Genomic DNA, 24,994 nt, shown 5'->3' on the forward strand with positions numbered 1-24,994 from the left:
TCACACGACAGATAAATGCAAATCCCATTTTTTCATGTCAGTCTGAATGTCACAAAAAATCCTATTTGTTCCACTTTCATATGTGGAAGTAAATCAAACACGTATCCGATCGTTTTCAAAGGATTTTATTACATTTCATCCGAGTTTTACGTCTTTAACGCGAGACATGCCTCGTATTTCTGCACCAGAAAAAAAACAAAACAGACACGATAAAGACGGACGTAAGCAATGACTGAAAATTATAATTAATGGCTCATAAAAGCAGTTTGTATCAGTGAAGCCGTCGCATAACAATCCCACCACTGTGCATCCTCAGACTGTGCATCCAAACACGCTTCCCAACAAAATCTGCAGTCAGTGAATCTTTTGCTCATCTCAGATCCAGTAGGTTGACTTCACCCAGCTTCACTGTATTTATTCTAACAGAAGAGGAAATCAGGTTACATTCAATGAAATACAATACATAACCTTAAACAAACTACAGAGATGTAACTCCCAATGTACAGTTGGCAGCAGTTAGCAAAAATGCACATTAATCACAATAACAGTTAAAAATCAATTTAATCACATGAAACCCTCCATATGATTAAATTGATCTAAAATACGTGTTAAAATATTATCTATTGTGAAGAAAACACAGAGTTAATCCTAACAAAATTACAGAACAGAAACAGAAAAAAGGGGGAGGAGCCGACGGTTACCGGTTACTATGGTAACCACCAACCGTCAAACGTCAGCGTGACAAAACTTAACACACCAATAAGTGTCTGGAGAAACAAAACAAAAATAAATTAATAGAAAACTTGAACAAAATTTGACAAATTTCACATCTATGATAATGTTAAAATACAATCCTGCCACAAAAAGCGCCATTGTTATGATTTTAATAGCTTTCTTCATGTTGTTATTATCTTATATTAATAAGATAATAAGATAATAATTCAGCTCCCATTGCTGAATAACTTTGAAATTGATCCAAAGGCGCATGGGCGCTGCTGTGAGACGTTGTTTTTCTTCAAACTAATCAAATTAATTTTGATGCAAATATGAATTTCAAGGAGCTGATTTGCATGAAAATGGCACAAAAAGATGTACGTTTTGTTTTCAAGGGCTGAGCGATTGTCAGGCAGCTACCAGAGCATCTGACAGTGAGTGAAGCTCACCAGGCACAGAAGATGCCTAATAGACACAATGGACAACTGATGGAGTTTTGACATTTTCAGTTTTCATGATGCCAAAACATTGGACGTACTAATGGACACCCACACTCGTCTCATCATCTCACACTATGTTGTAAAGACTCTGGCCCACGTACCACGCAGCGCACAATACAACTATCCTTACTATGTTTACTAATGTGTCTGAGTCATCCTTTGTGTCTGATGAGCAGCTCTGACTGAGGACTGGATGCTGCGAGAAGCTGCCTGATTTTACGGTTCCTATATGAAACCATCACTGCCCTCTGGTGGCCATTCTACGCATCTCACCTTCTTACTTACAGGCATTTCGACCAGATTTGCTTGAAAGTTTAACCCCTTCCACAATTACAGGTGTTATATTTTACTACAATTATTCTATCTCTTGATATTTTGTAGATAAAAACAACTACACGTCAGAGATTTGCGTGGAAAATATCAGATTTGAAAATGTATGGATGGCAATCAATCAAAAAAAACAAAAAACAAAACAAAAAAAACTGCTGAAATAGTTAAGTAGCATCTTTTGAATGATGCAACAGAAGCTGTCATTGAATCTAAAATTTCTGTTTAGCAAAGGCAATTAAACTGGATTTGTAAAGCTTGCGCAAATGTTCATATTATTGCACCATTTTCCTGTGAGTCAAGTCTGCAGTGTGAAAACGTAAAACCAGGTCAGAAGGATTAAAAGATGGAGAAACAAAGAATCCGCTGTGTTAATCAGAAGCTAAACTATTTGGTTTAAAAACTTTGGCAGCAGCGACAATAAAAGTACAATGGCTGCTCACATGCTGAATCATGTGGATTCTGTCGCCCCCTGGTGGTTGCAGCAGAACACTCCACTGTGGGAAAGAAAAACTTTTCTGCTGCAAGAAAGATGCATTAAACATAGAAAAATATTGAATTACAACCAAAAATAAATAATAAACTACATGTACACTTAAAATTATTTTTATTTATAAGATACATAAAATGTATTTTCTTTTAAATCCACTTGCAGAAGTCTGTATTTTGATCAGACTTACCTTTATTTATTGAGGCAAATTTTAGAAATACAAAATTCCCCACTGGTGGTGGAGCACAGCTTAGAGAGGAAGGAGCCTGCAGGGAGCCTGGAAGATGCCTGACAGGATGAAAGTGGAGACAGGGAGGAGGTGGGTCGAAATACGGCTGCAGCTGGTGAATCCGAGGTTGATTGGTCTTTTCAAGGAGCTCTTGCAAGGTGATTGGCTGGAGCAGAGCGATGCTCTGGTCCTGGTTGGCTGAGGCGTGGTAATTGATGATACCAGAGAGTCTCCCAGGTTGAATTTACGCCTAGGCTTAATTTTTCAACTTCACATTCATAAACTTTTTTTTCTGTAAAATGTCTTTTCTAGCAACTTTTCATACTCTAAATTTTGCAAGTTTTCTAGAGAAAATTTTAGATCTGATTTTATTATTATTATTTGACTGTTCAAAAAACTGTTGAAATCTCTCTTCTCTTTTTTTTTCCCAAGAAAACTTCTGAGATTAATCTTAAGATTTTTCCAAAAATCTTAAAATTAATTATTTTTTCAAGCAGCTTTTCTGCTTTTGAAACTTTTTGATATTTTCTGACGGAAATGTCCTCATTTATTTATTTATTTATTTATTTATTTATTTATTTATTTATTTACAATGGGCCGTGATACGTCGTCGTAGGTTTGAATACTTTTGTCAAGGAGTAAAACATTTTTGCATGCAGATGGAAATTAACTGGAAAAACAGCTAAAAGCTTAATATTGATTTTTTTTAAAAATCAATTTCAAAAGTTTTTTTTTTTTTAAGTTAATCTTCTCTCCTGCTGATCCAGGATCAGCCCAGAGTATAAACTGGGTCACAGGCAGGAAACAGGAGAAACTGGCGCAGAGAATTTGGCCGTCCGGTTTACCTTTGTCCCCCGGCAGTTCCTCCTTCCTTCACCTGTCAGGTGAGTTCAGCCCCCTGCTGCTCGACCTGCGCCGCGCAGACTCTGACACAACCGGGAGGCGTGGAGGAAACACCGAGGAAGAGAGTCGATCATTTCACCGGAGGAATCTTCCGGGCTCGGTTCTACTCATGGCCCGTTAGCAGCTTTGCGCAGCTCAAGATGTTCTCCTTCCTGCGCTCAGGTGAGTTTTAACTCAACCCGATTCAACTGAGCAGACATTTTCTCTGCTTTACGGGAAAACCTCCGAGGCGAGTTTCTTCCTGTCATTAGTTTATTTTTAGACGTTTATCACAGGAATGGATTATGATTGTGACGAAGTTCATGCTTGTTTCCTGTAATAATGTTTTTAAATTGTCTCCGGTTTGCTGTCCGGTGCAGAAAATGTGTTTTTATGGCTCCATTAAGCAACAAAAAAAGGTTTTAAGTCATAAACACCCACATAACAGAGTAATAGAAACTGATATTACTGAAGTATGAATGTATTAATAAATGACAAGAGATGTTGGATTCTCGTTAGAAAATGTCCATCTGTTATATTTATGGAGTTATGTTTTAGAGTTAAAAGTGTGACGTTCTCTCAGTGACGTCAAGTGTTTTTATCTAGTTCCTATGAAATTACAACTTGTGATATTTTAAAACGTTTCTTATATGAATTTTAAATATCAGCTTATGATCTTTGTGTGTTTAATTATAATAATAATCAAATGTTGCCATTGGAAACAAGTGGTTTATTTAACTTTATTAAAAGTAAAATGCAAGCTGTTTTTCTTGTAAATATGGCATCTTTTTTCCCTTTTAAATCTAAAATAAATTTTTAAAAAATCAGAAACTGGTCAGTTTTCTTGAATCAGACTATAGTGACCAACAGGTGCTAATGTCAAAACATGAAACTCCAAATATGTAAATATAATATAAATATATTTGCTGAATGTTTTAGATCATAAAGTGTACTTAAATATCAAATATTGCTCCAAAGTGCTCCAGACCACTAGGGGGAGTGAAGCAAATCAAATGGAAACAGACGCTCAGGAAAGATCGAATGATATAAAATGGGACGTCAAAAAGAAAGTTGGATGAAGAAAGAAAATCTGCGTCATGATTCATGTACTTTTCAAACTTACAGTCCTATACATGATTATAGAACAGCAGCATATTTACACAGGTAACATTACCTACTCCAGACTCCCCCTAGTGGTCAGGAGTACTTCTCAGAGTTTGCAGCATTTCGTACTAACTGTCAAGTTCACTCTGAATTGGTAAAGAAAATTATGTTTTTTGGATTGGCCAAGTCAAAGCCCAGATTAAAATCTGGCTTCAAACCAACCGTCGATTCTCAGAAACCCTCGAGTTTGAATTAATTTCAGCATTTCTGTAGAGAATGGTGAGAGTAGTATTTTATCAGCAAGGTAAATATTTAGCCCTGAGCTAGCTACATATTTAGTTAGCTAGTTATTTAGCTAACCTCTGAGATAGCTACATATCTACCTAACTAAATATTTAGATGACCCAACTAATTCGTACTCCATGTGGTTCATGTTTTGAGGCGGTTCTCTCTGAGGGTTTAGAGATCCTGTTTGCCCAGTTCAGACTCAGTTCCTTTGTCCTTTAAACATGGAGTTTCTTTAAATTCTTTAAATTGTTTCTTGGTGGCTTGTAAAGGCAGAAACACACGAGTCCCTGCTTCCAGAGACATTGTCACTTAAATGAGACCAAAATGTCCCACAATGAAAATAGCTGCTGGGCAAAACAACCACAAAGCAGCAGCATCAATAGGACTGTCACAGATAACTTTTGCTGGATGATAAATTGTCCCAGAAGTTATCGCCATACACGATAATATTGTTGTTTTGAGACCATTTTTAGGTAATTGCGGCAGATGTAGTCCTAAATAAAAAATAGATACACTAATGAATAAATGGACTAATTTGCCATATTCCTCATATTTCCATGTAGACTTTTTATTTATTTTGCAAATGCAAAATTCAGCAAACCGTGTTGCATTAATAGACATGCCTCTCTTGAAAAGAGATTTTTAATCTCAATAAATAAAGGCTACATATAATTTAAACAACATGATTTTTGGAGCAACACTATTCCTTAGTAAAACATGAATGGATATATAGATGCATAAAGTTAAAAAATAGTTTTTATTCTGGTGAAAAGTAAAAAATATGGAATAAGAATAAATTATAGTTGTTCTGGTGAAATAATCAAATTTTCCCTCTCCCCAACTGAACAGTTGAGATGAAAAGTGTTTTCTCACGGGTCCGTGTTTGTGTAGGGTTTCGTTTTGTGTGTGCAGTGATTTTTATTCTTGGATTTAAATCCATTTTAATTGCCGGGTTGCTTCCAGGTAGAAATCCCCCGCCTGAGAACATCCACATCTCCTCTCTGCCGCCCAGCATCCCCCTGGATCCAGAACCAGATCCGCCAGGCCAACAAGGTGATTATCTTCTCTTTTAAGCAATGCAAATCCTCAATTTATGATTAAGACGCATCATTTCCACATATTGACGCAAGCTGTTGGCATTTACGCAAAGTTTTCAGACTCTGGAATTTGAAATTTGCTTTATAAACAAAGTTTTACTTGCTTACATAAAGACTGAAACTAACAATTATTGTGGTAACTGTTTGTTCTGATGATTAATAAGGAACATCAACACATTCTACTGATTTGTCACACTTAAGCCTTTTATACAATATTTGGGATACAGTAAAATGTCAATATAAAGAATAAATTTAATTCCTTTTTCAGTGAGAAAATGTAAATGTTATTGCCTAAAAGGCAAAACTGAAATGGAAAAACTGTTTTCGCGCCACACGAGTCACAGGATCAGCAACCGGATGTTGCCATGGGCGCAAACCACGAAGAAGAAGCAGACAGGAAGTAGTTGAAGCATCGTAGCAACCCATTTTTTTAATAACTTATCAGTTTTCAACAACACGTCAGTTTTAGCATTTTAATAAACTGTTAACATTTAAATACAGTTTCTGACGAACGCGTTGATGTTTCTGCAGAGGACTCTGTGAAAAACCAGGAGAAAGCCGCCGTCATCCAGACCACACACACTCACCGGGGATCGTTTGCGCCTTCGGTTTTCCTGCAGAACCGCAGCAATGAACCGGCTCCCACCACGTACTTTGAGCAGAGAGTCCCTGTTCCTGATGAGGACACTGAGGTGACCTAAACCAACCCGCTAGCTTAATTTAAAGCGTTTTAAACTTTACGGCTCGTATTTCTCCGACAGAGGCTGTTCAGTCTGCGTAAACTCTGGGCCTTCACCGGGCCCGGGTTTCTGATGAGCATCGCCTACCTGGACCCGGGAAACATCGAGTCTGACCTGCAGTCAGGAGCGAAAGCTGGATTTAAGGTAGCAGAAAACAAAATTCAAAGTTTGAACTTCTTCTAATAAAAACAGATGAAAAACAATTAACAGCGCCTTTCTTAAGAAAGCAGGTGAAAGTTGACACTATTTTGTTAAAATGTAAATTTCTTAAATGCAAAAAGAGAAAATTTGTTTGGTTATTTAGTCTTGTAAGTATAAAGTTTCCAACTCGTTTACATGAGGCATAGCAGGTATTTATATCAGTAGCATTTCAACTTCAATGTTGACTTTTTTCATTTTTATTATTTGTCATTTTCTCATCGTTTTGATTTTTCATATAATTTATTCTAATCATTTTGGAATATCCACATTTTCACTGATTATTTTGACTTCTTATCTTATTTTTTATGTTCTGATTTTCACCTTTTTCCTCATTATTTTCCTATAATCTCAACATTTCAACATCAATTTGACTTCCTCTAATTATTTCTGTCATTGTGATTTATTTTAATCTCATCATTATGACGCATCATTTTCTTTTTTGCTGATCATTTTGACACTTCACTGTCATTTCTTCTAATAATTATCTTCACTTCTTTGACATTAAAATTTTTTTCTCAACATTTTGACTTTTTTCTCATTTTTATCTGATTAATTTGACATTTTCTTTTCGATTAAATTGTTTTTCTTATTTAAATTTGTTCTAGTAGCTTTTGTGGGGAAAATGTACCTCGTATATTTACTAAGTTGTGCTTTTTACTTTTACTTGAGTAATTTTATTATATAGTATTTCTACTCTTACGTGAGTAAAGTCATGTTGACGTAGAGCTGCTCTGACCTGAGTATAATATTTGGGTGCTGTTTCTCCTCCTTCAGCTCCTCTGGGTGTTGCTGCTGGCCACCATCATCGGCCTGCTGCTGCAGCGGCTGGCGGCGCGGCTCGGCGTCGTCACCGGGATGCACCTGGCTGAAGTCTGCAACCGCCAGTACCCCACGGTGAGACAACCACACCCTCCATGAAAAAATTACAATAAAATTAAAACCTTACACTAGAATGCATCGGCAATTATCCATCCATCCATTTTCTTCCGCTTATCCGGGGTCGGGTCGCGGGGGCAGCAGCTTCAGAAGGGAGGCCCAGACTTCCCTCTCCCCAGCCACTTCTTCCAGCTCCTCCAGGGGAATCCCAAGGCGTTCCCAGGCCAGCCGAGAGACGTAATCCCTCCAGCGTGTCCTGGGTTTTCCCCGAGGCCTCCTCCCGGTGGGACGTGCCCGGAACACCTCACCAGGGAGGCGTCCAGGAGGCATCCTGACCAGATGCCCGAGCCTCAACTGGCTCCTCTCGACGTGGAGGAGCAGCGGCTCTACTCTGAGTCCCTCCCGGATGACTGAGCTTCTCACCCTATCTCTAAGGGAGAGCCCAGCCACCCTGCGGAGGAAACCCATTTCGGCCGCTTGTACCCGTGATCTCGTTCTTTCGGTCATGACCCAAAGCTCATGACCGGCAATTATAAATAATCGGCAATTATTTGTTTGTAAATATCTATGACTTTTACTGAAAAGCTGACTTTGCTGCACCCAATTCTCTTTTTAATTAATTTATTAAACGTGGCTAAATGTAGCAAGTGTTTTCACGGAAAGAGTGACTCACTGAATTTTGTAAAAAATGTAAAAAAAAACAATCGAGATCTAAAAAATTGTAGCATTTCTTTTAATAAAGTAAACCTGTAAAACTCTTTTTGAGGGCACATTCACACCAGCCCAGTTTAATCCGCTTCAGTCCAACTCCAGTTCGTTTGCGTAGAAAGTTCGTCTTCAAACTTCGTCTCGGTTCGTTTAAAATGAACTCTGCTGCATTTCGAATGCATGTGTGAATGCCAAGCGGACCGGACACCGCTCCAAACGCAGGAAGTACCGCATGAGGTTTACCACATGTTCTGGGCTGGATTTAGGTTTGGACTTTGACTGGGCCGTCCTAAATCATGAATATGCCCGTTTCCTTCATATTTTCTGCATGTGATGCAGAATTCAAGCGCACTCGCTGACTTCTCCATGTTTTCCATGAAGGTGCCCAGAATCCTGCTGTGGTTGATGGTGGAGCTGGCGATCATCGGCTCCGACATGCAGGAGGTCATCGGCTGCGCCATCGCCTTCCACCTGCTGTCCAATCACAGGTGTGGCAGTGTTTTTCAAAGTGGGGCCACCAGAGGGCGCTTGAAGGGAGAAAAATTTATCTTTATGTCGTACATTTATTTCTTTTAAAGAAATTCAATCTTTACTTATTTTTAAAATGTGTGAGAAAAAATGAGAAAACAAAAAAAATACATGCATCTTGATAATAATTAAGCATAAAAAACAAAACTTCTTTATCCAGTCCAAAAATGTGTATTAAGAAGACAAAGCTCATCAAATTATAACCCTTCTCATCTGTTATACATATTTACGCATCTAATTTCTGTTTTTCAGTATTTATTACAATATCTAAGTTAAAATAACTTACTGAAAATGGAAGTAGGAGATAGAAATAGTGTATTTTTTCCCACTGAAGGGAAATTTAGAAAAAAGTTATTCATATTCTAATTTTCTGATTTGCTGCCAGTCAAATTTATCAAGTTGCTTTGCTCCTCAGGCTGGCATAGCAAGCATAAAATGAGGTTAAATAACATTTGATGAGATTGATATTAAAAAAACAACAACTTTTTTTTTATGAAAAGAGAAGATTTCTTATCCCAACTAAAATCAGAGGAAATGAGGCAGCGTTTATGCTAAATGAATTTAATGGAATGTAAAATTCAATGTTTCTTTACATATTTTGTAGCATTGTCTGTGGGCTTCCAAAGGGGGTCTCTGGCCAGAGGCTGACGCCGTTTTGAGGTCGTTTGGTGCTAAAACATAAAAATTGATCTTCTTCAGTTGCTGTGTGTGTTTTGATGACAGGATCCCCCTCTGGGCCGGTGTGCTCATCACCATTATCGACACCTTCTTCTTCCTCTTCCTGGATAAGTACGGTACGCCCCACAACGCCTTCAGACACTGAAACATACTTCACACAGCAGACAGGAAGAGTAAATTTAGTCTTTCTGTGTGTTTTTCTGCAGGCTTGAGGAGGCTGGAGGCCTTTTTTGGTTTGCTTATTACTATTATGGCCATAACATTTGGATACGAGGTACAGACTTTGGTTTGTTTTGATATTTTCAGTTTTTCAGCCAATCAGAGCCAAGGAACATACATTTAGTTTTCTTGTTTTCTGTAGCTGATCATCATCGTGGTGGATTTAAAGTTTGATCATTCTCATCTTATCAACACCAAAGTACAACAGTTTTTACTTTTTTCATGACTAGTCCTAGTTCCAGTTAATGACAATCATTTTTTAAAATGTAAATACTGTATTTTTAGGTAGGAAATATGTAAGATTCAATATCTAGGAAGCAAAAAGATTACTAGGTAAAACTAGCTTTAAGAGTATCTGCAAATAAATTAGGCATCTCTTAATTTATTTGCATTTTGATTTGTTGAAATGTAAGTGAAGATATCTTGAATGATTATTCTTACTAATCAGAATGTAAATACAGATGTCTTAAGTTACCATTCAGGATAGTCAAAAGTAGTTGGTTGCAGTCAAAACACACGTTTTAATAGTCAGATTAAGTTGATTTTATGCCAAAACGGCTTGCCATACTGTGCCCACTCCATGCATGTGAAAACCCACCCAACTCTGCCTCAGGTTGATGTATCATCACTATTTAACTCTTCATCTGCTAATCAGCAGCACTGATTGTTACACTGTGATGTGTGCTGTAATCCGGATTTTAGTGAGAATGTGAGTTTCTCCAGATCTTACAGAGACATGAGTCTTTTAATCCTGGAAATGTTCTTCAGGGGATAGAAGGCCGACTTGGTAACTGTCTTTATGTGACTCTGAAGGTTCTGAGTCCATCACTGCACCAGGATTTTGGATCTGACCAGTAGTTTGTAGGTGTAGTAACTAAAGCTGTGTGCTTGATTGTTTCTCTTTAGGTTTAGATTTTTAACTGGAAAACAATTTAAAACACTTTTTAATTCAACACCGTTATTCACATCACGTATGTAACTGTGTGTCATCAGCGTAGAAGTGAACATTAATGCCGTGTGTCCGTATTTCATATAGGTTATAAAATTCTGAGCTCTAATATTGTGCCTTGTGGGACTCCATTGATTACGTTATAGTTTCCTGAAGAATTTTCTGTCACTGAGATGCGAGTTCAACGACTCAACATCAGCATCATTGCCACTAATCTGCCTCATTCTTCTGATTTCTTTCACCATTTTATGTCTGGTTATGCCGTACTGTTACTGTAAACATCATAAGTATTTGCCTACACCTGTAAAGTTGATGCAGCTGCTGTGTTGCAGTACGTGATGGTGGCTCCTGACCAAGGCCAGCTGCTGAAGGGGATGTTTGTGCCGTACTGCGAAGGCTGCGGGCCGGTTCAGCTCACCCAGGCCGTCGGCGTGGTGGGCGCCGTCATCATGCCTCACAACATTTACCTCCACTCTGCTCTGGTGAAGGTCAGACACCGGCTAAAGTAAAGCGAAACAAAACCTGTGTTTCCATTGACCACATAATGGCGCAATTTGATATTTAAAAAATAAATGGAAAGATGCCAGTTTTTGTGTTTTTTGATAAGTTTTGGCGTTACGATGAAAATTGTTTATTTTGTAAAACTGCAACGGAAACACTTTCTTTGCATCACACAAATCACATGATCAACAACCTGATGCTTCCATTGGCGCAAACCACGAAGAAGAAGATGACAGGAAGTAGTTGGAGGATGATGGCGCAGCTTGTCTTTAATGACTTAATACGTGAACAAATATTCTGCTCAAAAAAATAAAGGGAACACTTAAACAACACAATATAACTTCAAGTAAATCAAACTTCTGTGAAATCAAACTGTCCACTTAGGAAGCAAGACTGATTGACCCCGAGTGTCCCCGTTGTCAGTCAGTGTTGCTTCCTAAGTGGACAGTTTGATTTCACAGAAGTTTGATTTACTTGGAGTTATATTGTGTTGTTTAAGTGTTCCCTTTATTTTTTTGAGCAGTGTATATTCATGTGTGCGACAGCATATTAGGGTCGTTGTAGATAGAAACAAACAGGAGTAAATTTACAAGAAAAAATTAAAAAATTCTGGGATTATTCTCAGAATTTTTTTAGAAGAAACTGAGAATTTCTTTTGAAAATGTTTGATATTTTCAAACCTTGATAAATGACCAAATGTAATGTTTAATTGTTTTCTCAATTGTTGACTGTGTGGCTCCTCTATGACTTTGTATTTCTGTGTTTTTATGATGTTAAACTGCCATGTTTTAAATTTCTGTTTCTTTTTTTTTTCTAGAAAATTTCTAGGAGGAATCTCACAATTTCACAAGTTTTTTCTCTGAAACATACTTTTGTTTTTCAACTTACGTCCTGATACGCCGTCAGACACATGAATTGCGCCAGTGGAAACATCTGGTTGTTGATCATGTGAATTGTGTGATGCAAAAAAAAAAAAAAAAATTCCATTGCAGTTTTGTAAAATAAAACAATTTTTACAACAGCTTTGATACGCCGTCATGCACGTGGGATTTTAATTGCGTTCCTAATTTAATGGAAACACGGCGATTACAAATGTTATTCCTAGGAATATTGACAGTTTTGCGCACATTTGTGAAGGAAACGCAGCTAGTGAGTCTCCATATCTGCTTTAAAGTCTCGGGAAGTGGATCGCTCGAAGAAGAAAGAAGTAAGAGAGGCTAACAAGTACTTCTTCATCGAGTCGACCATTGCTCTGTTTGTCTCGTTCCTCATCAACGTGTTTGTGGTCGCCGTCTTTGCCGAGGCGTTCTACCAGCGCTCAAACATCGAGGTGGTGAGTATTCCTGCAGATGTTCTCATCGTCCAACAGCTGCTTCATATCCAGATGTTCCCTGGATCGTTTCCGTTGTTTGGTTTCAGAATAACGTCTGCAACCAGTCGAGCATTCCTCACTCCAACCTCTTCCCTCTGGACAACAGAACTCTGGAGGTCGACATCTATAAGGGGGTTCGTTTGTCATTTTTCCAGTGAACCGGGTCCTGTGTGGTGAGTTGTGTCAGTTTGTGTGACGGTTTGGTTTCGTCGTAACAGGGAGTGGTTCTGGGCTGCTTCTTCGGGCCTGCGGCGCTCTACATATGGGCCGTCGGGATTCTTGCAGCCGGTCAGAGCTCCACCATGACTGGAACCTACTCTGGCCAGTTTGTCATGGAGGTCAGTTGGAGCTACAAGATCAGATGCTTGGCTGAGCCAATAATCAATAAATCACATGATAAATGAAGACGAACTCAATAATTTCATTTGCTTGACGTATTGTTTTTCTTTTTTCTCTCTTTCTACCAAGAATTGGATGTTAAAAGTCTTCAGTCTTGGTCTAAAGTTGACCTTTTTTTGAAGGACAACTTTGTTTCACTTCATAATTCATGTTATTTGTTATTTCTGTGTTTTATAAATGTTATTTTATACTTTGCTTCAGTAATCTTGTGAGTAATTTACCATCTAACGCTGCTGGGTGATTCCTGTTTCTCAGGGCTTCCTGAACCTGCGTTGGTCGCGTTTTGCTCGGGTTTTGCTGACCCGCTCCCTCGCCATCACTCCCACGCTGCTGGTGGCCGTTTTTAAGGACGTACAGCACCTGACGGGCATGAACGACTTCCTCAACGTGCTCCAGAGCATGCAGGTGAGACTCAAACTGCCTCACCTGCTTCCAGTTGAGGAAAGAAACAAACTGCATAAAACTAACACTGCAACCAGGGTTTGTGTTTTATCGTCAGGGGGCCGCATGAAATTCATCCATGAGCCTCAAATGGCCCCCTGACCATACTTTGAACCCGCTGATGTAAACCAACAAACACTCACTCCAGATTTCTTCTCTCCCAGCTGCCGTTCGCCCTCATCCCCATCCTCACCTTCACCAGTCTGCCGTCTCTGATGAACGACTTCGCCAACGGGCTGTAAGCGAACCGGTACCGTCGCCGTTGAATCACTTCCTGCTCCACTTCCTGCTCAGCACGCTCGTCTCTCTGCAGGACGTTTAAGATCATGGGAGGACTGGTGATCCTGTGCGTGTGCGCCATCAACATGTACTTCGTGGTGGTGTACGTGACGGCGCTGAACAGCGTGTGGCTCTACGTCCTCGCTGCCTTCCTCTCCCTGGCGTACCTCACGTTCGTGAGCTACTTGGTGAGATCAGCTTGACTCTTTGACCTTTCTGCAGCTATAAAACGTTAACTCAGAATATTTGGTAACTCTTTATTTGAAGGGGTGTGCATAAGGCTGACATGACACTGTCATAAACATAACTCCTGTCATGAACATAAAGGAGTCTTTATGAATGTTTATGACAGTTGTCATGAAGTGTCATTCGGTAAATAATGACACTTTTAATGCAAAGTTGCTCTAAAAGTTGCATTGAAAGTCCATTAAAAATGCCAACTTTGCCTTAAATTATCATAATTTACAAAATCCTGCAAAGTTGGCACTTTTAATTTTAAATTTTTTTATTTAACTTTAATATTTTAAGTATTCTGTTGAACCTTCGGAACGATTGTTTTTGATTCATATTAGCAATAAAATTTGTTTTGTTGTTTTGCATCAAGAAAGCACATTTAATTTAGTCAAAAAGACAATTATTTCATGTTAATCAACTTTAAAATCTTTTTTTATTTTCAAATTCAAATATATTTTCTATTTCTTTTTAGTAGTTATTAATGTTTCTGTCATTGAGGTTCTGTAAATAACTGAAATTATTTAATGTCGAGATAAAAAAAAATTTTTTTTGCATTGAAACATTTACAGCAAAAATATATATATATTATTTTCTTATATATTTTTTTGTTGTATACATTTATATTGATACTTTTTATTGCTACGTATTTATTTTAACTAGTTTTTATTCATTATCTTATTTATTTATTATTGCTGGAACCTTGCAGTGAAATTCCACTTGATATTTACATTTTATATATGCAGTTGAATGATTATTAGATAGATAGATAGATAGATAGATAGATAGATAGATAGATAGATAGATAGATAGATAGATAGATAGATAGATAGATAGATAGATAGATAGATAGATAGATAGATATTTGTATTTGCTGTAGATATTTATATTTTTATGTGCTTTTGATGTTTTTTAGATTTTCTTTTTTATCACAGCATCATAAAACAGTCACATGAGAAGTTCAGTGAGTTCAAACTGTAAAAATGTAATAAAAAGATAAACTAAAAAACAAAAATAAGTCCAGTGATACATTTATTTAAAATGATCTTAAACTCAGTGAGATGAGTTTCTTCAGATTCATCTGATTTTGGATCTTTTTTTCAAGAGCGTGTGGCAGAATATTTAAATAATCCCAACAAACCAGTGAAAACATTTCATCCTTTCCTCATCTGACTGATCTGACCTTTGACCTGTGCGTGTTGCTGTGCTGCAGGTGTGGCTGTGTCTGATAGCGCTGGGCGTGTCCTGGCTGGATCCGAGCTCCAGGAGGGGAAACGACACGACCATCCTGATACAGGAGCAGCCGGAGTTTGACTCCTGAGCCAGACGTAGCTTAAACTGGACCTTTGGATCATCGGTCAAGCCAGAACCGGGTCCAACTCTGACCGGTTGGATGGTGCTAAAGTATTTTTAATCATCTGTAATGTATAATCTGTTTCGTGTTGTTTTTATCTTCATTGTGACATGTTAGAAAGCTGAAGGCGAATCAGTTTTTCAGTGCAAAACAGAGCATGGACACAGGACACCGTAGCATGTTGTGCTAGTGCGTCGCTAACACTCACTATGTTGCATGTATACAGCACTTTCAAAATTAATCTAAACTTTTTGGACTTCTCCACATTTTGTCACCTTACAACCTAAAACTTCAATGTATTTATTCAGATTTTATGCAAATTGGGCCTGTGTTGGGAAGTTGAAGGAAAGTTATTTCAAAATGGCTACTGTTCAGATCCACTTTTAAATCTAGAGGAATATTCTCAGTTGGATTACAGTTGGATTACAGTCAGGTCCATTCTAAAACATGTTTATTTGTACTTTATTTCAATATTAAAACACTAAGGGCTTCAAAGAACAGCTGGATTTATATAAATCAGGATAACAATATGATATGATATGACTCTGGTTACTAACTACGCAACTTTAGGAGGAAATTAGTTGTCAGAAATTTGAATCAGGTAAAAAGGTTATTGACTTGTGCAAATGGTAAAACGCGCTGTAAAAACGATTTATACAAACTCCAAAAGGCACAAAAACAAAATGCAGCAGGAAATGCTTCAGTCACAGGAAATAGAAGCATCTGAAAAGATGTCGGCCATCGTAAAAGAGGAATACTTGTGCACATCGCACTTTTCAGTTTTTAAACAAAAATAAATACAAAAAACTATGTGTCATTTCCCTTTCACTTTGCATTCCTGCAAAAACATCTTTAAAAAATCTTTCCACATATTTTTTCCAGTTTTTGTAACAAATATCTTAGTTCACTTGAAATAAGACAAAACTAACTTGTCGCTTTTCAGCAAAAATATAGGAGCTTGTTTTAAATGAATAATTCCTTAATATTGGCACTCGCAGCATATTTCGCTTATAACTCATATTTCCATTCTGCAATTGATCTCATACTTTTTCCATCTATATGAAGAACTTATTTACTTAAAAAAATCTTCTATTTCTTGCTGAAAAGTTATTTGTAAGTCAGTTCTGCCTTATTTCAAGTGTAATAATATATTTGCACTAGAAACTGGATAAAAAAATATTTGGTAATACTTTCTGTTTTTGCAGTGTAACACATAAAATCTGAATAAAAAACATTTGTGGTTGAAAAATGACAAAATTTGGAAAACGGCAAAGTTTAATGTTTTTCAGCACATTTTGCATTCTAGCAAGAGGAACACTGTTATTCACTTTCATTCTTTAAAAAAGAAGAATATTATAATAACTTGAAGGTTTTAGTGGAGAATCTTGCTGCCTGTGTTCCATTTTAATCTGATGAACAAACAGGAAAATCAACAAGATGTTGTGTTCATTAAAGGTGCAGTACGCAACTTTTATAAAACAAAAAATATATATTTTTTTTTTTACATATTTGTTAAAAGTGCCACCATGTTGTGGCAGTAATAAGACAGATAATCTGTGATAAAATGAGCTCCTGTGTCTTCTCCCATTGCTAAATGTAAACAACCAATCAGAGCCAGGGAGCGGATCTTAGCAAGGTCAATCATCCCTCTTTCTAACACACCTTTGGTTTCTGCTGTGCTGCAGCTAGCATAGCCTGTTGTGAATGCTAAGGCTAGTTAGCATAGCTGGCAGATAAACAGCTTTCCTGTAACAGTGAGTGGTTTCTCCACCATCAGCTCATTTAGCAGCGACTACTTGAGGTTGATTGACAGTGCTAAGACACTCCTCCTGTTTCTGATTGGTTGTTTTTGGTACATTTCTTCAGACTGCAATAGTGGCTCAGGGAAAAAGGTGGAGGAGATTGATCTTTTTCACCTATTATCTCTCTCGTGTTATACTGTCACAACAGTTTTAATAAATACGTACAAAACGTTTTTTTTTTAAATAAAAGTTACATACTGTATTTTTAAATGGTGCCCTGGAAGTCGAGTGGTATTAAAAATAAGGTATTTACATTTAAATATCCTCTTGAGGGAATATTTTTGTAGACTTTCAGAGTTGTTTCCGTTTTTGCCCACAAGGAGGCAGCGCAGAGCACCACAGGGAGATGCCATTAACATCCAAACACAGCTTACAACCAACCCAGGGGATTAAAGGGCATGTTTGTCTGTTGTGACAGAAGCGGTGGCTCTTCTTTGTCCAACGTAGCGGGCAGCGGCTGTAACATTTGGGGTTTTATCCAGAGCTGCTGCTGTTGCACAAATGCTGCGGTGGAGCAGCAAACATTGAGCAACGTTGAGCTGAATTCCAGCCTCGAAGGGATTCGGTCTTTACAAGGGAAGGTGGACGGACAGGTTTTCCTCCTTGCATCGAGACAAGGAACTTCTCTTTCTCTTGTACTCTCTCTGTGTCTCTGTGGCTGCCCGTCATGGAGGCCGGGTTATGTAAGAGTTCCCACCGCCCCTCTCTGTTTTTGTTTTTCTCAATGAGCCAATGTCTCCCTGCCTAGGCCTCACAGCCGGTCCGGTCCTGTAGGCCCCTTTTCCTGGAAATACAGCCTTAGCAGAGGCCAGTCAGGGGCAGGCCTGCGAGGGTGGAGGGTGGGTGGAGAGGTGGGGGGGTTCTTCCAGCAAATCACATGATTGTTCACCCTACAGCCCCAGCCTTACATGAAACTCAGATGCTGCAGCAGTATGTTACCAGCTAGGGTTGCATTTAACAAGGCTGAATGTTTGTTGATGCATCAGTAGGCCTGTCACCATGACAAATTTTGCTGGACACTAAATTGTCCCTGAAGTTACTGCGATAAATGATGATATTGTAGCTTTGAGATAATTTTGAAGTGATATAAATTATAATAATGACATAATAATACAATAATTAACTTTGGAAGATCAACAAGCTTTAAAATCTACTGTGTGTTTAACAACGGAAAAGGAAGACATTTTAAATATTCAAAATAAATAAGCAAAACAACGGAAACGACTAATAAACTGAATTATGGAGTTTCTGTAAACAAAAGTGTCCTTCAACAGATGGAGCTAGTTGAGACCAAAGCACCAGACTGAAGAGTTTTATCATCCAGTAGAAAGAGAGAAACATGCAAATGGAAATTAATGAGCCTGTCTTAATTTATCATGCGAATAATTTATTTATTGCTTGTTGTGACAGTGCTATGAATGAAGTTCATGAAGACGGAGGTTTGGATGCAGGTGGAAAACCACTGCAGACGATGAAAGATGTTTGTTTGTTTACTTTATTTATCTACACAGAAAATCTTAAGAGAGATCCAGATTATTTCCATCCCCACTTCCAGTGGTTTGAACTTGATTTTTGAAACATCAGGATGGATAACTTCCTGATATTTCATGATTTTATGGAAATAGTGGTTTCTCTTCATTGATTTTAACTTATTTAAGCACATTTTTATTTTCGATCAAACTGTTATGGCTTGAGCGTTAGTGTGTCACCATGCGGCTGATTTAAACCTCTTACTTGTTTTTTAAATGTTTTTGATACAATTGAAATACACACAAATAAATTGTTTTAATAAATTACACTATTAAAAAATTAATGTCTCACATCTTTTAATTTAATTAAAAAATACTTCAATGATCTCAAAGGGAAATTAAATGTTGTCCTAACTCACACAGGTTTCCCCAAATAGTCATCTGGAACGATCTCCAATAGCAGTCAGTATAGCAGTGAATCTAAAGAAGCTTCTGACTGAAGAGTAACATGTCCGGGATGATGCCGTCAGTTGTTGGGTAGCACTGCTAATCCACCTCTTTTGCCGCTTTTGTTTAGATGGCTGTGTGGCTGGAAAGCCGAGCAGAGAGATGTTGGAGTAGGGGATCTGATTGGTCCCATTTCAAATTCAAACTCAGAAATACTTTATTGATGCCAAATGGGAATTAAATGATCTTTGTTATTAATCTTTCCTGTCAATGAAAGATTTTGTCCTACCAATGACTGTTGGCAGGAAAGATCTCCTGTAGCAGTCTGTATTAAAGTGAATTTCAAGAAGCCTCTGACTGAAGACACAATCTGCTTTACGATGAATGTAAAAGATGGTATGAACTTCCTCCTCCTCTCTCTCGCTGCTCTCAGTTCAGGTATTTGAGCTTTTGAGATGCTAATCAGCTGCTCCCAGTTGTAAAAATAATACCTTGTAGCCACGGTTACGGATCATATCAACTGTCAAAAAGCATCGGAGCAAAAGCAACAACAATCGTTCCGGAATAATTGTCCCCAAACACGCAGACTGCCGCTGTGCAATTAGCAAACACGTTACTTTATTCAATCTGTTTTTCCTGCTTGTAATTTTTTTTTTAGTTTTAAATTTTTTCTCTCCAGATAGAAACATTTCTCACCTCACTGGTATGTCGCTTATATTTGAATATTTCTCATCAGAAACCAAGAATGACAACTAAAAAGAAAGTACGTAGCTGGTTTTATCCAAAATAATGTGGATAGTAATAAACTGTAATACAATCATTTTACTTGTGGTCATAATTACTTTAGTAGAAATTTTAAATTAAATTTTCTTCAACTGTCATTCTGTCATTCGTTAATTTTATGTTTCATTATTTTTAAGTAAAAAAAAAGAAAAATCACACTTAAATTTCAGCTCATTTGTTTTTTACCACAAAGAATAGAAATACAAGCTAGTGTCTTATCCCACTGTTAAAAGAAAATGCTGTTCTTTCTGTAGGTTGGAAATATTGGAAGTTTTTAGTTTGAATGTAGAGGAAAAAGTTACATTTTTCAGTGTTATGACCATCCATCCATTTTCTTACACCCTTGTCCCTCAGTGGGGTCAGGAGGTGCTGGTTCCTCTCCAGCTAATGTTCCAGGTGAGGGGCGGAGTCACCTGGACAGGTCGCCAGTCTGTCGCAGGGCAACACAGAGACACACAGGACACACAACCATGCACACACACACTCACACCTAGGGGCAATTTGGAGAGGCCAATTAACCTGACAGTCATGTTTTTGGACTGTGGGAGGAAACCGGAGTACCTGGAGAAAACCCACCATACACAGGGAGAACATGGAGACTCCATGCAGAAAGACCGGGGCCGGGAATCGAACCCAGAACCTTCTTGCTGCAAGGCAACAGCTCTACCAACTGCACCACTGTGCATTGGAGCCAATCAGTAGGGAGGAAAAAAGGCCAATTATGATCTCTGGCTGGTTGATTTGTACATTTTAAACATAATTATAAAGATTTTATTTTGAATTATTACACTTTTGGCTTCTAATCAAAAGTAAATTCAAAGTAACCTGAAATTCTTTTTATTTTTAAGTTGAGAAAGCATCTAAATTTATTTTAAGGTGTTCTTTCTTCTTTATAAACCATCATTTAGGAGGTTCTTGGTGACTCTAAGCTGGGCTTAGTTATGAACCAAACAGAACCAAACATGGAGAAGCAGCAATCTCTGGAACAAACTTCCAGAATACTGCAAAACTGTCGAAACACAGAGTTTCATTAAATGAAGGTTAAAAACTCACCTGTTTACAACTACCTTTGATTCATAATAAATGGAACATTAATCAATAAATTCGATGTGTATTAATGATTTTCTGAAGACATTTGACAACATTTTATATTTATTGCATGTTTCTTAATTGGTGACTGTATTATGTTCATATTATATAAAGCACGTTGAACTGCCTTGTTACTGAAATAAACTTGACTTCAATCAATTTTGTTAATGTCCGTCCATCCCTGGAGGCTTTTCATTAAGCAACATGTTCACATATCCTGTAAATCTGTTTCTATCTGAGTGTCTAAATCTACATTTTCTCTGGACTCATTTATAGATTTATTTATAGATTAACATATTTCCATGTGCATGATTGCTATTATTTTATCTATTTTATATTTAGTCATATTTAAATTACCTATCACACACACACATTATATATATATATATATATATATATATATATATATATATATATATATATATATATATATATATATATATATATATATATATATATATATACATGTAGCTTCTCAGGAAGATATCTGGCTTGTTTAAAAGAAATAATTCCTTAATATTGATAAAAAAAGTACTAGCTAATGTGTATATATATACACACACACACACATATATATATATATATATATATAAATAAATAAAATGTGTGTGTGCGTACTAATATTTAACACCTTGAACTGAGTATTTTGTCAACAAGCAATATCCCCTTGGGCTCAATAAAGTACATTCTAGTAGTCTATTCTACTCTACTCTATGCGTAGAAATATGGCTCCTAGATAATCAAATATCCAGACACTGATCGTGTGGATCTTATTTTTATTGTGTTTTTTCATGTATTGTTTGTATTTTAGTAAATGTTTGTGCTATATGGCTTTTTTCATTCTTTTTAAATTTGTAACTTGATATGCTCCTTTTAGATAAAACTTTTTGATTTATCATTGTTATTATTGTTATTATTCTGCTTTTAGGAATTACCTTGTTAAGTTGTCTGTATTGGATGGTAACATATTGATTGATTTGTACTTTGACTACATATGAAGACTCTAGCATATTATGTTGCATTTGAGATAAATAACCAACATGTCCTCCTGTCTATTACGTTTTCTCCCCCAAATATCATTTTGTTGTACAAAATGCATACTTTCAAATGAAGTTTTAATTTTCCTGTTTGTTTAAAAGGAGCATTCATGCATGTAAAAGTGTGTTAATTACCTGATGATGCTGTGAAGGATGGATTTAACAGGTGTGTGATGTTTGAGGTTGTTTTGATCAGCTTCCCCCGCCTGGGGCCTCTTCCACAACGCCTGACCCCGTCCAGCCGCCTTCGTCTCCCCTCGGCTCGCCTCGGGCGGAGAAAGCAGGCAGAGATAATACACTTCAAGTCGGAGTAGTAAACAGCGGCATCAGCTTTAAACCGCCTGACATTTTCCAGCTGTGCGGTCCGTACTTATGCCGTGTGTATTTTTACACACATCTGTCAGTGCTGCCTTGAAATGTCCAACACCAGGAATGCAAACAGCGGGGCCAGCCTTGTTTATGTCTTGCCTTGTGGCCGCTGTGGGCACTGGCAGGGCTCGTGGTGTAGTGGGCTCACACGTGCTTTCAGTTGACTGCTTTAACTCTGCAGAAACTGTAGTTTTCACTCTTTAATTCCCCCTGTTTTCATCTTTAAAATCTCTTCATGCCTTAAATTCCAGAAATTATCTGCTTAAAGGTACAAAAGGAGAGGATGCATTCCCTAAAACACTGCAAAAACACAGATTTTACCAAAAAGTTTTAGTCTGTTGTTTCTATTGCAAACTTGAAATACAACAAAATTAACTTACAAATAACTTTTCAGCAAGAAGTATGAGCTTGTTTTAAGTCAAAAATCCTTCATACTGATGAAAAAGTACTGACTATTGACTATTTTACTAATAAAAAGATATTTCCTAAGTTTTTTGTGAAATAATCTGCCAATGAAACTAGTACTTTTTCATCAATATTAAGGAATTATTTATTTTAAACAAGCACAGCTATCTTGCTGAGAAGCTACATGTAAGTTAGTTTTCTCTTATTTTAAGTGTATTAAGATATTTGCACTAGAAACTGGACCAAAATACTTGTGAAAACACTTTTCTGACTCATTTGTTGTGTTGTTTTCTGCTTGGCACTCAGAAAATAACAAAAAAGAATGTATAGGTATATAAAAAAAACATCTGCTTTTGTATATGATGCAGAGATCGTCATATAGAGATATCTGCTGCATTGTTGCACAAATGCTTGGGAATGCATTGCCTCATTATAAACCCCCCACGCCCTCCAGCCTAACTCACTCCAGCCTCTTTTGTTTTCTTTTGTTTTTTTGCTTTTGTTTTTTGGCAAAACAAGTTACAGTTTCATTTTATGATTGTGTCAATAAAGGAGCGAGAGAGAGAGAGAGAGAGAGAGGAGCATGAAAGGAGCCTGGGGTCACTGGTTTCACTCTGCCCTCTCTTACCTTCCTTGCTCAACTCCGAGATGCATCCAGAAGCCAAACCTCCCTCACTCACAGGGAGGTTCAGAGTCGGATACAGAAAAAAAGAGAAACTGGACGGATCCTCGTGCTCCGAAATCTGTTACTAGTGTAAGTTATCAACAAACAGACTGTTGCTAAGATCTTCATTGTTTATTATAGAGGTTTAAAAAGTTGAAAAAGTAGCATGAATTTTGGTGTTTGCAAAATGTTGCCATGTATGCTTGTTATTTATTGGTTTTGTGTTATTTTTTCCCCTTTTTTAGCAGCTTAAAATCTCATATTACTTATACTGTATTTATGATATTTTGGTCAGAAGTTTGCATCCACTCAGTAAATTATCTGAATTATGCTCTTTCTTGGTTGAATTATGCCTCAGGCTCAAATCTAAGTGTACGCCAACAATAATCTTTGAACAAATGTCCATTCTGGCTGAATTTTGATTTAACATTTCAACACTTCATTTGTAAGAAAAATTTTAATTGGTTGGTTTCCTTTCAAAACCATATATTGTAAGCACATTCCATACTTTTTTTAAAAAGGGTTTAAGTCGGTACCATTAAAGAATGTTAAAGCTAGCCTGCTTTAATTCTTTGAAAACTAGTTTTGATGTGAGTTAGGGGGATCGTTGTTCTGATGAAACACCTAACTATGTCCAAGTTACAACATCTGGGCCAAACCAAAAATGGGTCAGAATGTAAAATGAAATAATAGAGCAACCACAGGTGCTGCCCAGGGTGGCACGAACTGTGAGGAACCAAAAAGTCACTTGAATCTATCTATCTATCTATCTATCTATCTATCTATCTATCTATCTATCTATCTATCTATCTATCTATCTATCTATCTATCTATCTATCTATCTATCTATCTATCTATCTATCTATCTATCTATCTATCTATCTATCTATCTATCTATCTATCTATCTATCTAATAAATCATATCATCTGATTGGTTAACCTGGGTAGCAACTCGACCGCAAACCTATCATCTTTGGATTTTATTTTTAATGTATTGGATTGTGGCACTTATAGCCTTCCATATCCTACCTAAGATGGCCAAAATCGTTTTGAGTTAGACCAGAAAGGCCAAAGTTGTTCAAAAATACAAGTGATGCCCTTGGTTCTATAGCTGTGTTTGTTCTTTTGTGACCTCTTGTATCAGTTGATCCGCTCTTTTCGTAATTTTGGACACTTCTGGAAAGGTTTTCCCCTCTTCCATGTTTCCTTTTCATCTATGTGTAATGACTCTAACTGTTGTTCATTTTGTCAGGCCTCTGTGATTTCCAAAGAAATTGGTTAATTTTATTGTTTAATGAGAGGGGAAGTTATTTTTCTCCATACCTCTAAATAGGTTTGGATTTGGCTTTCTTCCCCCCTCCTTAATATATTAAATCATCATTTGAACTCTAAGTTTTGTATTTCCTCGGCTGCGTTTTGTCTATTATTAAATGATTTCGAATATCTACAACAGCTAAGTGTGACCCCAAAATAAGACAAAACAGGAGAAAATTTATTTTTCACTGCACTGTTTTGATTTGGAAGTAGTAAACATTCAGCTTGCAGTTAAACTAACAAAACAGATCATATTCTAACGGTTTTGTCCCGCATTATTTGCGTGGATTTGCGTTTTGTTTATTTTCTAACATTTCATAAACAAGGCGCGCGCTCATTTGCACGAGAAGCGCTGGAATGTGTTCGGCTGGGCGCGTGCAGGATAGGGAGGAATGCCTTAGCCACGCCCCCTCCCCCACACCCCCCCTTCCATCCGTATCGTCCAATCGGAGAGAGGGGACGGTTTCAAGGCGCCCGAGGAGTGCGGTCCGTGGAAAAACAAAACCCC

The 24,994-nt window shown here is 37.4% G+C and overlaps 1 protein-coding gene and 2 long non-coding RNA genes across 5 annotated transcripts; 1 reads left to right on the top strand and 2 right to left on the bottom strand.

Annotated features, from left to right (window-relative positions):
- Nucleotides 1-109: 109 nt before the first annotated feature.
- On the bottom strand, nucleotides 110-2,605 carry LOC145552303 (uncharacterized). The gene is made up of 2 exons (XR_014088299.1): nucleotides 2,222-2,605; nucleotides 110-2,062 (listed from the first exon to the last, which is right to left on the bottom strand). It is a non-coding gene; the product is annotated as an uncharacterized LOC145552303 (long non-coding RNA).
- Nucleotides 2,606-3,034: 429 nt separating this feature from the next.
- Nucleotides 3,035-17,195, top strand: LOC103467973 (natural resistance-associated macrophage protein 2-like). 3 transcript variants are annotated; one of them, XM_081609298.1, is made up of 17 exons: nucleotides 3,035-3,325; nucleotides 5,498-5,587; nucleotides 6,163-6,323; nucleotides 6,393-6,515; nucleotides 7,347-7,466; nucleotides 7,593-7,685; nucleotides 8,538-8,644; nucleotides 9,408-9,478; nucleotides 9,569-9,636; nucleotides 10,863-11,018; nucleotides 12,206-12,364; nucleotides 12,451-12,537; nucleotides 12,622-12,741; nucleotides 13,058-13,207; nucleotides 13,408-13,481; nucleotides 13,557-13,710; nucleotides 14,967-17,195. In XM_081609298.1, exons 1-17 carry the CDS (start codon nucleotides 3,304-3,306, stop codon nucleotides 15,072-15,074), a joined length of 1,863 nt encoding a protein of 620 aa, XP_081465424.1. In that variant the 5' UTR covers nucleotides 3,035-3,303; the 3' UTR covers nucleotides 15,075-17,195. The 3 variants fall into 3 exon arrangements, with proteins under 3 accessions (XP_081465424.1, XP_081465426.1, XP_081465425.1); XM_081609299.1 differs by lacking the exons at nucleotides 3,035-3,325; nucleotides 7,593-7,685 and having other exon boundaries at nucleotides 5,389-5,587; XM_081609300.1 differs by lacking the exons at nucleotides 7,593-7,685; nucleotides 13,557-13,710; nucleotides 14,967-17,195 and having other exon boundaries at nucleotides 13,408-13,485.
- Nucleotides 8,166-24,955, bottom strand: LOC108166417 (uncharacterized). Its single transcript, XR_001776771.2, has 3 exons — nucleotides 21,870-24,955; nucleotides 9,278-9,513; nucleotides 8,166-8,683 (listed from the first exon to the last, which is right to left on the bottom strand). It is a non-coding gene; the product is annotated as an uncharacterized LOC108166417 (long non-coding RNA).
- Between the last annotated feature and the right edge of the window lie 39 nt (nucleotides 24,956-24,994).

The sequence above is a fragment of the Poecilia reticulata genome, chromosome 7 (genome assembly GCF_904066995.2).
Source record: "Poecilia reticulata chromosome 7, P_reticulata-male-v2, whole genome shotgun sequence".
Lineage (NCBI taxonomy): Eukaryota > Metazoa > Chordata > Actinopteri > Cyprinodontiformes > Poeciliidae > Poecilia > Poecilia reticulata.